Consider the following 13,632-nt stretch of genomic DNA (forward strand, 5'->3'; position numbering starts at 1 on the left):
GAATATTTGCCTCAATTGTAACTGTTCATCTCACTGAATCCCCAGATTCCTTATGAGCATATAACCAAGATAATTTATGGCCCGGTGTAGAGCCTGATTAATCCTGTACCCTCCTTAGAATCATAGAATCATAGAATCATTGAGGTTGGAAAAGACCTCTAAGATCATCGAGTCCAACCATCGACCCAACACCACCACCCACTAAACCGTGTCCCTAAGTGCCTCATCTACATGTCTTTTAAATACCTCCAGGGATGGGGACTCAACCACTTCCCTGGGCAGCCTGTTCCAATGTTTAACCACTCTCTCAGTAAAGACATTTTACTTGGGAGAAGAGACCAACACCCACCTCGCTACAACCTCCTTTCAGGGAGTTGTAGAGAGTGATGAGGTCTCCCCTGAGCCTCCTTTTCTCCAGGCTAAACAACCCCAGTTCCCTCAGCTGCTCCTCATAACACTTGTGCTCTAGACCCCTCACCAGCCTCGTTGCTCTTCTACTGAGCCTCCTTGACTCAGTACACCACCTCATCACACAGGTGCACCGCTTGCTCCAGGCTTACGCTTCCCACACCAAAGGCAGCAGTTATTACAAGACAGAGCTCTTAGGCGTGATGTGCTAACTGGGAAATTATCACTCAAGCAACAATAACAAGGAAATGGATATTACTTAAGCTGAGGCCCAGAAATCAGGATAACCCATCTGCATGGAAGTTAAGACTTGGGGGAGATGGCATTTACACAGAAAAGTGGGAGTCTGAAAGTTTCTTTCCAAGCTCCACAAATTAAAATAGACACAAAGCTGTTCCCATTTAGAAATGAAGTAAGAAGATTGGTACTGGAAGTGGAAAATGGATTTGTAAAGAGATTTCATTTTAATGGAGAAGCTGGGTCAAAGGTAGGGACAGGAACAGGCACCACTTAGGCCTGTGTGTGATGTCAAGTGGAAAGCTCAGGAGAGGGATGCTGGATGCTGGAGTAAGACTGATTTAACAATAGATGCAATTTAAGTGAAAAGGTTAAGGTGCTGGCAACTGGGGGTTGGGATAGCATCCATTTAAAAGCAGATTTAATTTAAACAGAAAGGCCAAGGAAGTGGAAGGTGGAGACTAAAACAAAATCAATATTAAATTAGCTAAGTAGAAGCTTGAATCAAATCAGTTATTTAAAATGTGTTTATCCAAACAGGTCAAAATTGGCCAATATATGCCCTAATACTGTTCTGACACATTTCTCTGTTCAGAAGAATATGTTAGCACTTTCTGCAGATAATACATCAAAAATATTTGCTTTCCATACAGATATTTCTAGATGCCTCACCTGTACTCCTGAAGTCCCATTCAAACCATTATATGCATGTGGGTATTTCTACAGTCAGAATCCCAAATCGTGGATGGAAGCAAGTGATTGTAGCTCTGTACCATTTGGTATCTGAAAGCTCACACAATTCATTGGTATAAAAGAGATCTTAAAAAAGTATTAGGTTCTACACTCCTAAACTCTCCCTCAACTTTGTACAAAAAAGAATGAGTGGATAACTCCGACTTGATCAAAATGACCAAGTATCATTTCGATGTATGAAGCAGAAGAGAGTATGCATCATCTCCTGAGCTATCTGTAGTGCCAGGCAGCTGGCTCTGGGTACTCGGGTTTTTCTCACCCACACAGGAACATTTCAAAGCCGTACCGTGTGTTCACCACTACTGTTCTCATCTACTAATATTCTGGGGAATATCTGATAATAATTCTTCATGCTAAACTGATTGAGGTGATTCTTTCCTACTAAATTTCAGGAAAAATTTTCTGTCTTGTGCCTATGGGACTAACTGTGGGAAGGCACTGGAGGTCTCTTATAATTTGAGTGATTTACCCTTTTTCTTAATGAAAAATAAATGACCTGCTGGCTTGCGTGGAAATGGCATCCTGACTATTATCTTCATATATATCGCCAGGCAAGTTAGTCCAAGTTTAAGTCATAATTAAACTTGGTACAGGAAGAGGAAATTAGAGGCAACCCTCCAGTAAGAAATTAATTCTTTACCGAAGATAGACTAAAATATTTTACTCAAGTGGTATAGAAACTCAAGGGGGATTTCTTCAAGTTGTTTGATTCACACCTTATAGCAAGCTATGCTCTATCAATGAAAAATTAGAATTAGTTTACACATGTCATTTAGACGATGCCATTTTCTCACGCTTTGTCTGCACCCTATCTGGATCAACCTTACATGTTGCATTACACATTAAATGTATGATACTTTCAGGCAGATAACTTCTGCTGCTGCTGGAAATATTCCACAGCCAAGAGTTCCCTTTTCGTATACTGTGCACTATCTATTATTTAAAGACAATCCCTCAGCTAGAGCAAGGTGTTCTACAGCAGTCCATGGAGATTACAACTGCAAATGAAGACTATTTTGTACATTTTGCTAGGGGAATGCAAAAGCAGAGGGTGGCATGGGTATATTTTTTTTGAGTTGTTTCCCTGTGATGGATTATTCATCTATAGTTTTTAAGCAGAAAAAAAGAAGGGGGAATCATTCCTCCGCTGCAATTTTTTTGCCACTGACTTAACTAGGATCAAGACTTCTTCTAGTATTTATATTGTTTAACTGCTTTTATTTTACACCACCTCAGAGGTTTTTACCCTTGGTTGTGTGCATTATATCTATGCACGTTTCCACAGGAACGAGAACAATTGCTTGTTCAGGCAATGTATGATAACTTAATGCAAAATAAAACAAAAAAATAGAAAAATTGAAATAGTATGTAGTCGTAATTTAAATCATATAACACCCCTGCTGCATTTCTTCCTTCATTAAATAATTCAGAATTCATTGTGTTAGTTTAGCGTAGGAGCAAGCATGCATTTTCAGTTAATTCACACATTAAGGCTAATGATAAATAGGAGGATACCAATGGGACTGTAAGATCATACAATGTTGTTAGAGTAACAGGTTTATCCTTTATATTTCCAGTGTGGAAGAAAGTGGAGTCAGGTATAAGTAGGATACTAAATAAGTGAGTCTGCATCTCATCGACAAACTCCAGCTGGATAGACCTCTAAAGTCTACAGAAACTGGATCTTGACATTTGTCTCTATTAAATGTTTGGTGGGATTGGCCTGGGTCACAGCTGAACTGAGGGAGCCTCCTGGATACTCCTGGTGCTATTTCTGGTCACACTTCATCCTCTCCTTTGGTTCATGGTGGGCATCTGCAAGGCGACGAGAGCAGCTGCTAGGAGGGAACGAGTCACTCCCTGGCACCAGCTATCCTGAAATGTGGGCAGCACCTCAGTGCAAGGAGCAGCAGGAATCGCCTGTCATCAGCCAGATGTTTTATGGCATTGGCTGGGCTCCCTGGCTTTCCAGGGACCATGTTTGAGGACAGCTATGTTAGATTCTTCATCTCTGCAGGAGTCCACATTTGTTTATTTTCAGAAAACCGTTCAGTTGAATGAACACTTACAGAATACATTTTGGTTATGGATCCATTATAATTCCGTGCCTAGCGATATGTATAGTCTATGCCTGGCGAAAAGAACTGATTCTGTTGTTTTACCAAAACTGGTGTATCAAAATTCTGGGGTTTTGGGTTGCTTGTCCAGGTGAACAGAAAGCTGCAAATTTCTTCTCAAGCCTTCCAAAAACACTGATAGTTGCTGCCGTTATACAGAAATGCCAAAGCCAGGAGAATGCTGTCAACCTGGCAGCTATAGTGCTGTTTCAGTGCCAGGCGGTAAAACATTATAATTTTAAAAGTCTGTCAAGCATATTCATCCATTGGTCAGTAACAACATATTTTGTTTCAATATCTCAAGTCATTATGGCCTAAAGGTGAGAGTGGTGAGTACTAAAGCCCAGTGATGATCTGTGCTGCTGGCTGCTGTTTGGAAAGTTTCCTAAGTCCTCATTTTCAGTGAGGTAATTTAGGATAGTCATTGTCTGGGGATGTTTAATTCTTGTATTGCTCAACAGAAGTGTAGGGCAGTATCCTCCTTCTTGGTCATCCTTGATATTAACCATTTTATGATAAAAATTCTCTTTTCTAGAAGGTAAATGGACTCAACCACATGGGCAATTGCAATTGATGTAAAGGTATTAGTAGTGGGTTCCCAAAAACTCCTTCGTTAAGGAAACTTGTATATTTATATATAAAGGTAATTACACACACAGACATATATGGGTCTGTGGCTAATATTAGCTATTGCTAGTTCTTCATTCATTTGCAAAAAAAAGCATATTTATAAGAAATTTATCACTGCTGGACCTACTGTGTAACTACAAATATTAAATTAAATGTGAGGAAAAAATCCTTTCTCTTTTGTTTGATTACTGCCAACAGATGCTCAATGGTGTGTATAAATGTAATGCCATATGTCAGAAAAGGCAATGCAGTAGTTTTTCAGCAGAGCTAATAATGCATCTTGCTTTACTTAATATTTGTGTAATGATAGCATATGGAGGTTCCTATTGATACCACAGTATGGGGAAACTCTTCCTTTTTAAAAACAGATTCATCTTCCTTTCTGTTCTGAAAGTACAGCTGAGCTCTGAATACAACTAGCACAGGGGAGAGGCAAAAAAAAAATCATTTTTTGTTTATTAATTTTGTTCTTGTCATTTCATTTACGGTATAAAGCTTTCCTTCTTAGTGAATGGAAGCCCTTTCCTTTATTTTTGCTCATGCACAAAAGAGGTTTGGGCTTCCTTGCATTGACCTTTCGGTGTTTCGGTCTCGGTTTTATAATAAATGTTGAAATCGCAATTGTAGTTTTGTGGCAAATCTTTCCCTCTGATTTCACCTTTTTTTCTTTATGCAATTAGTACGCAACTCAGCTTCCACTCCACAAATTCACACACAGTACAGAACTATCACTTCTAACATGTGTCAATGTCATATTTATAAACTAGCATTTAGCAGCAATAATGTCTAACATGTAATGTCATATTTATAAACTAGCATTTAGCAGCATAATGCTATTAACTGTTTCTCAGAAAAGCCCGGAAACTATTTAGAAATTTAATAATGATTTTAGCAATGTATTTTGCCTAGTCTCCAGACTCCGCTTTATTAAAACCATTCAGTAACTCTGACAAGAGCATTTAGCAGCAATAATGCTATTAACTGTTTCTCAGAAAAGCCCGGAAACTATTTAGAAATTTAATAATGATTTTAGCAATGTATTTTGCCTAGTCTCCAGACTCCGCTTTATTAAAACCATTCAGTAACTCTGACAAGGTGGCAACAAGCCTCTGAGTTCATTTTTAGGAGAAAATGATTCACAAACAGGATAGTGACAGGGTTTTATGATTACAGATTTCACATATTCTGTTCCTTCAAAAGGGCTTATATAGATTGATAGATCTACAAAGAAAGAAATGAAAAAATGAAGGGAAGAGATATAAATAGACTTTTTCATTAGGATGAATGATGGAAGGTATTAACCCCACTACAGCAGTGTGCCTTTTACATGTCTTCTTTTTCATTCCTTTTGACCTGCTATCATCTTCCTTCTAAGTAAAAGTTAACTACAGTCTGAAATGTGGGTAAGGTGAGCAATAGCTGGAAATAAATGTTTCCTCAAGCATTATTACTGTTCAGAAAAGTGTCCATCAGCCGAAATGTCAGGCTCAAAATCCATTTAAGCACTGCACAGAGGCTAAACAGACAGCTATTATTAATTTTTAAGTCTGCCTGATGGATTTCAGACCAAGAACTGGGGTTAACTTGAGGCACTGAATATTGCAGAGTATATTTAATTAGGGAGGCTTTGACTCTCAGATGGCTGAGGATTTATTCTGTGCAAACTACTGCAAAAATATGATAGAATAACTGCATCTACCTAAGGAAAGAATCTGCTGTATCATATTAAAATGCATAAAATTGCTCTTTTGTTGCAGTTTCTTGGACTTTTATCCTAATGTAATCACCATCTACTTTTAAACTGACTGTTTTGATGCACCACTGTACTTCTCTCTGAAATAAATTTTTGTTCATTATGCTGCAAGTTAACAATGTGACTTTTTCCAGAATAAGTCCTGGTCTTCTCAGCTAATTACCAAACCATTTTCCCACTCTGCCTTACACAGATGTTTCTTCATTTAAAACATATCTGTGGGATTGCTATGAATGAGTTAACATTTGTCTTTAATGTATTTATCTACAAGCAGAGAGGACTCTAAAACACAAATGGGCATTAAGACACAAATTAGCAGAAAGTGAGATACTAAGGGGCTATTTAGTTGCTTATGATTGGATTCGGGATCTTAGAAGGGAATAAAAAAAGTAACAAATCAGAAATTATTTCCTTACACTGGTTGTAAAATCTCCTAGATGTATCTATTCTGCTTCTTTGCTCCACTTCCACCACACCGCTCTCGCCCCTGCCCCAGGTCATCCTCCGCTAACTAAAAAAATCTATTCACACAAGAGTCTAGAAGATTATATGTAAAGGTGCACGTGAAAATGGGAAACTTGCCCGTTCCTAGCGGTGGACATTGAGCTAAGTTACACCATACTTTCCGAGAGGAGTGACATGATTTTCACTTGTAACAAAACACCAAATTGCCATTGGCAGCTCTGGAAGACAAGCAGAAATTAAATGTGGATCCCCGATTCCTTTGTGGAGAATGGGCACTAGGTTAGTTTTACATACTGGATCACCTTAGCACTTGATGTGTTTTACTGGTTAATAAATATGTCAGCTGTTCTCCCTTCTCAGTGATTTAAATTTCCATTGGTATCATACAGGACAAAACTCTCAGAAGACAGTAGGGTGGGCTCACAGTCAGTGAGCCACAAAGTGGAGCGGGCCTTGGATGTCAAAGACAAACCTTGCCCCAACTCTTCTGAAGTAGACATGTTTTCTAAGGGAACAAGGCCCTTAACTTGACAATAACCCTCTTCTGAGGCCCTGAATATAAACCACATACACTCTTTAGCAGGTGACTGCATTTTCCATGAACATGTTGTATTCTTTGGTGGGAGTTTTGTCTGTCTTTCACACATGCATAAAACACGGATGTGTGAAGCACACTATAAAGGACTAAACAAAACCAACAATAATATAACATGCTTGTGTAAAAAGTGAAGAGTCTGTCTTCCCAGGTACAGATATATCTGTGTTTGCATGTGGGTGTGCATGTACACACACTATTACTCTTTTAAAGGCACTGTAGTTTGTGTCTTCTTTATCAGTCTGCCGGCCTTCCCAATCATTTAATGAAGCCTCCCTGTTCCAGGAATTTAGTTAGTACTTGTCTCACAAACGAGGTTTCCAGACATCTGTATGAAGCCCTAGCTGCCGTCATGACTCACCACAGCCATACGGAAAGGAGTTGTCTCTGGATTTCACTGACCAAAGACTGTTGATAGATCCCAAATTATTCAGCTGCCTTGCTGCCGCGCTATCCTCTGCTGTTACGCTGTGTTACCGATTCCTGACTAACTGGCAATTCCTAGCTTTCCAAGGGAGCACTGTCTGGGCTTTTCCTCCTCCTCAAGACCTACACTTCATGTTGCTTCTCCAAGTGTCCATATTTCTCCTTTACAACACTAGTCTTCGTCCAGGCTCCTTGCGCCTTTTCACAGTACACTATGTGCACAACATGCTTATGACTCCTTCCCACTCAGTTTTATCTGAGAATCTCTTTGATATATTTTCTTCCTATTAGAATTCTAAATGAAAGTGTTAAAATAGATTTGACACTAATGTCTATTGCATTATGATGGAGAACCAAACGTTGTACAGTTTGTAGCAATGGAAAAGTATTTTGTTTATGGCCCTTCACACTGTTTTCAGTCAAAAAGTCTGCTTTTTCCATCACAGCCATGAATTACTTGAATTATGTTTTCAATAAGATTTTCCAGATATTATCAAATGCTTTCCTACAAACTGGATTATTTTTTTCTACTATATTCATTTCACCCACTAGTGCTATTCTGTGAAGAAACAAAACAACTATGTTAAGATTTATGAATAAAAGTTTATGAATAAATATTTGCTTGTGTATTGTTTATCCTATAGCCATAAAATGATATTGGCATTTGTTCCTTTTTTTTCCCCCTAGAGGTAGATATTTTACTGCTTAACTCCTCATATATGAGAGGAAGTAACTGACATGATCACGCGTTGTCCCTTTTTAAATAGACTTGTTCTTGTATTCGCTCCTCTTTGCTCACGCAATGTTATTCCATTCTCACTACTGCTTTTACCCATCGCTATGCTAGTCATGCGGGTATGGTGACCTTGTCAGGCAATTCTCACAATCTCTTTTCACACAGCATCCTACCAAAATGTTCGGCATATTCAGATTTTTCCAATGCCCCTTTAATGACTTTTGATAAATACTTTTTTAAAGGTGTGCACATTTTCAAACTTTTTGAACAATATGGGTATGTATGTAAGGGTTTTATTGATAAAGGCAGGTTAAGAACATGGGGGTCAGCATTTTAGATGCATGGTCTAGTTACTTGTAAGTGTTGAACAGGTCTATCCAATTATTGATCGGAGTGATACTGCACACTGTAAATGGTTTGATCTGTCATCTCCATTAACTTTACTGCTGATAAGACTGTCATTTGGAAAAACAGACTAAATAGCTTCAGGAGCTTTGATTCAAATTTAAATGTACATACAAAAAGACTTACGTAAATATATATATGCAACGTGGATCACATGATTTTCAGCAGTGTGACTGGCTCATGCAAGCGGTTCACAGACCTCTATGAAGAAGTTTAGTAAGTACAATCCTGACACCTAGATAAGGTGGTAGTACCTAAATAAGTATGTCTTTGAGCACAATTGGTTGTGTACATGAATGCCACATTCTGCCATTTTTCAAACTTCGTTCCTCGCCTTGGTAGTTAATGCAAGACTAAGTCTCACCCCAGGTACTGTGGCTCCAGAGATGGAGAGGTGTGTATCAGTACTTACAGCTGTCCTCCTCCTCCATGAAAATACTGATCACGTAACAGGCATACACAAATCCAATCAGCTGTATGAAAGAAGAGGAAAAGCAATCATTAGAAGACATTGAACACTTACTAAGCTTTTAGTACAACGGTACATAAATACAGGTATCATAGCTAAATTTGAAAAAGATTTGCTTCAGTTTCCTGTATTTATATGTACATTTCAGTGCAAATGGTCACAAACAGCTAAATTAAAGAGACTGTCTCTCTTCTGCTCATGTTGCATTATATTTTAAAATATTTTCCCAGTCCCACTGACATCAGCATTGATGAATACTACTATTGAGTAATACTGGTGGAAAACACTTGGACCTTGATGTTCAGCTACTACTCACGTTCCTTTGTTCAGTACCTCTGTTCTCACATGACTTTGTCCACATGAATATGGGCCCCCTAAGCACCTAATTTACGTATTAAAAAGATAAAATATTTATTGACTGCTACAGAATTAAGTCATAGTAAAACTTGTATGGAATCCACAAGAGATGTCTTTTTGTGCTGCATGAAGTGTCCCAGTGAAGAACTGTTTGGCAAAAGTTTAATTTGATATGTGGTGTCATGATGTAGCTGAACAGTAAAGCTGGGTCATCATTCATCAGCGTCAGGAAAGACCTTATCAGAAGGGCCTATCAGTAAATCACATTAACTGCACAAGAAATAAGCACACTCATTTCCCCAAAGGACAACATCAGCAAAATCATGCCATTATTTTAACAGCAGCTCCCACAAAAACATCCTCCTCAACCCAGATCTGTGTCACTTGTGCCACCGAGAGGAAGGGAGTAAGATCTTTAGGATCAGGGAATAGAAACTCTGCTCATTTGCTTTCCATATAGACAAAATGTTTTCTGATGACCACCACCAAAGGAGAAGAAAATCCCACTGGGCAAGGAAACCTATTAAACTGCACTGCCCAGACATGTCCATGCTTGAGAAAATATTGTTTGTGCAGCTGTACACAATTCGTGCTATCTGAAAGCCTTGAAAAGACTGTTCATGAGAGATTTCTAAAATAACCCAGAGATTAGTTTTAAGAAAACTCCTTTTTCTCTGGTCCATTCAAAAAAATCTAATTAAAATAGTTCTTCTAAGCCTGTCATGGATCAACCATCTGAGAAAGAGGTAATTTAATAGTATCTAGATAGGTATAAGCTCCTTCAGAGGCACAAAAATCATTCCAACCTGCTTTCTGGTTGGGCTGCACGAGGAGCTTTACAAGCAGCTCCAAGAGCCTCTCTGCAGACAAAAAGCTTGTCCACACAAGGGAATTCAGGGAAGTTAAGATGAATTAACTAAAGCTGTGAAATCAATGCACATAAGATAAAGTACATTAAATCCCTGTGTGGCCTTTCCCATTCAGAAATAAAGTGGCCTTAGTTCACTATAGCTTAATCCTCCTCCAAGGGATTAATCTTCCCCATGGAGAATTAAGCTACAGTACGCTAAAGCTGAGTTCCTTGTGAATGAAAGCTGTCACAGCGCTGTGGCACAGTCCTGTTGGAGCTTCCTCTCCAGGGCATTCACCTCACTGGTGTTTCAGGAAAGTGAGTTTAATCCAACTTTCCTCTTGCTCTGAGCAGACTGCAGTGTTGGCAGCTTCCTTGGCTTTTTTTTGGGTCCAATTTACTGGGGCGGTATTTCCACAGCCTCTATCAGGTGGACACCACTTTGTTGCACTGATGCTCTGAGCCAGCTAAATGCAAACCAGCTCTGGAGGAGGTGCTCGCTGGAGATGGCTAGGACCAAGCCGTGCCTGAGCTACCAAGCCCCACTGTGCCCGGTGTCATGGTGCCTGCAGCTGGAGGGGACCTAGAGCCATGGCAGGGCTGGCTGGCTCAGTGTGAGCCCACGTTTGCTTGCTGAAGACTGTGCGGGTGGGTAAGAGGAGTCCAGCCTCCCATTATTAATGAAAACGGGATCTTGTGGTTCTGCTGCCCTGCACCTCCGGGACCAGCACTGGCTTACAGACTCCTTGACAGATTAAGCACATTTTTTCCCTAAACTTCACAGTTTAGAGCACCTTTCAGGCATGACAACTGAAGCAATATGATATAAAGGCTTCCAAGGGATCAAAAAAACCAATCATACTTGAGGTATATTGCTTGTGCCACCTGAACGTTACATATAGATTAAATAATAATTGCATTAGTACCACACAAATACCAGAAAACAGGTGGTTTTGCATGAGGGAATGTCACCTGTTTATTTACAATATTTCCTGTTCACCATTCATGTTGTGCAATTTGACTGTGTAAGTCACTTGGGTTTGTTTCTTTTCCCTAAACATGACGGAAATATTTTGAAGAGTAGAACTGTTGAGTGAATAATGAACATGATAAAAATCAATTGTAGTACAGCTTGTGGGTTAAATGTTTGTGAAGGAAGATCAAATATTTAGATTTATTTACCATTTTCCAACCGTGTATTTCCTTCTTTTTTCTTCTTATTAGTATTCTGTATTAAATTAACTTTACTTTTATAAATGCAATTCCTTCTTTATATGGACATGTGTACTCCATATCCATGCACATTATATAAAACATCTATCCGCGAGGGCTTCCAGCAAATTTCTCACACATGTCTAAGATTTTGGACAGGTGGCTAAAACACGGAAAGAGACTTCCACTCCAATGTGTAATAAGCCACCTGACACAAAGAAGAAAGCAACAGGGAAAAATACTCTAAGAGGTTGTATTGGGTCTGGCTGAGATGGAGTTAATTTTCCCCATAGCAGCCCTAGTAGTGCTGTGCTTTGTATTGGTAGCTAGAAAGGCGTTGATAACACACCAGTGTTTTGGCTAAGCAGTGCTCGCACAGCGTCAAGGCTGCCTCTCCAACATTCCCCCCCCCACCAGAGGCTGGGGGTGGGCAAGATCTTGGGAGGGGACACAGCCAGGACAGCTGACCCAAACTGACCAAAGGGATATTCCATACCATATGATGTCTGCTCAGCAGTAAAAGCTAAGAGAAAGGAGTGGGGGGCATTTGTTTTTACAACGTTTGTCTTCCGGAGAACCGCTATGCATACAGAAGCCCTACTTCCCGGGAAGTGGCTGGACATCGCCTGCTGATGGGAAGTAGAGAATAAACCTATTCTTTTCCTTTGCTTCCGTGCACGGCCTTTGCTTTTGCTTTATTAAACTGCCTTTATCTTGACTCAAGAGTTTTTTTCCATTTCAATTTCTTCCTCCCCTGTCCTGCTGAGGAGGGGAGTGACAGAGTGGCTTGGTGGGCACCTGGCGTCCAGCCAAGGTCAACCCACTACAGAGGTCTTCCCTCCAAAAAAGTATGGGACTTGGCAAGCCTGCTTGTTTCAACAGTCCTAACAGCTTACATCTTGCTCTTTCAGTAGTTCTTCTCCTTAAAGTAAATCTTTTCCCACTCTCTTCAGTGTTTGAAACACACTTTGTCTAATCTATGACCTTCTTGCAAAATCATCAGCCTCTCTCTGCTTCTCAGTATTTCTTTATATTTCTCAGCATTAGTAGATAAATATACCTCAGTCAGATAGAAATCACTACTACCTGTTGTGTTTATGGCATATACTCGTTTAAAATATGCCATTTCCCCCCATCTGTTTAGTTATTAATACCAGGAGAAATTAAAAAAAATATTCACCCTCTCTCAACTTCATGGTCTTTTTTGGGGAAAAAGAAAGATCAGGTCTCTAATCATGCCGGGAGGAATCATAAATACCCCACATTCCAAGAATATCATTCTGTAATTAAATGGCAGAATGCGCATTTCTGAAAGAATAAAGCAACAAAGAGGAAAAAGAGCCCTTTAACATCAATTGTGAAGTATTGCTGTTCAGAGGCGGACAGCAATGTTTGGCTTGTATCTAACATACTAGTAATTATAGTTGGGTAACTGATATCTACAGTACAATTAACATGAAGTGATAAAGTGGGAATATACCCTTCTACAGACGAGACCTGTTTCCAGATCCTTAAACAGAGTTACAGCCACCATAGTGTGAACATTTTTATAAATGAATTAATTAAAACCTCTTCTTTTGCTTCATTGATGGACACACTAATAAAATATTTATTCCAACAAATTACTTTTGCTATCTTGATTAACCCAGCTGCTGTTTAATTAATAATGTTATGCTCATATGAACCTATCTAGCCATCATGTTAATTGCCAATTTGCAGTGAGCTGACTGATGTGTACTGCCCGGTTTCTTGGTATTGGAAATGTTGGCTATTGGCCTGGCACCGAGTGATAAATTTAAATGTGTGTTCCCTGATAACTAAAGAAAATGTGATGCAAATGAGCTGGAAGATACTTAATTTGCTCATCTTGGATTTCAGCAGTCTCAAAGGGACTAATGAAGTGGTCAGAACAGGATGTCCAAAGCATCAAAGGCCACTAGCACCTGAAAGTATAAATGGGAACCTCTGGCTTGATCCAGAGAGCAATTTAGATGCCAAGGTGGGCTTGTCTTGACAATGTTGAGCTTCAAGCCATGGAAACCTTCTGAAATCCCTGCACTGTTGTCATGGTTTAACCTCAACTGGCAACTAAGGACCACATAGCTGCTTGCTCACCCCCCGTCCCAGCAGGATGGGGGGAAGAGAGTTGGAAGGGTAAAAGTGAGAAAACTCGTGGGTTGAGATAAGAACAGTTTAATAATTGAAATATTATAATAATA

The 13,632-nt window shown here is 39.5% G+C and overlaps 1 protein-coding gene across 1 annotated transcript in view; it reads right to left on the bottom strand.

Annotated features, from left to right (window-relative positions):
- NKAIN3 (Na+/K+ transporting ATPase interacting 3) overlaps positions 1 to 13,632 on the bottom strand; it is a 198,555-nt gene that overhangs the window by 14,658 nt on the left and 170,265 nt on the right. Inside the window, exon 4 of the mRNA XM_009285433.2 lies at positions 8,938 to 8,998. Coding sequence (XP_009283708.1) covers positions 8,938 to 8,998 — 61 coding nt within the window. The remainder of the gene's footprint in view (positions 1 to 8,937; positions 8,999 to 13,632) is intronic.

The sequence above is a fragment of the Aptenodytes forsteri genome, unplaced genomic scaffold (genome assembly GCF_000699145.1).
Source record: "Aptenodytes forsteri isolate BGI_AS27 unplaced genomic scaffold, ASM69914v1 Scaffold396, whole genome shotgun sequence".
Taxonomy (NCBI): domain Eukaryota; kingdom Metazoa; phylum Chordata; class Aves; order Sphenisciformes; family Spheniscidae; genus Aptenodytes; species Aptenodytes forsteri.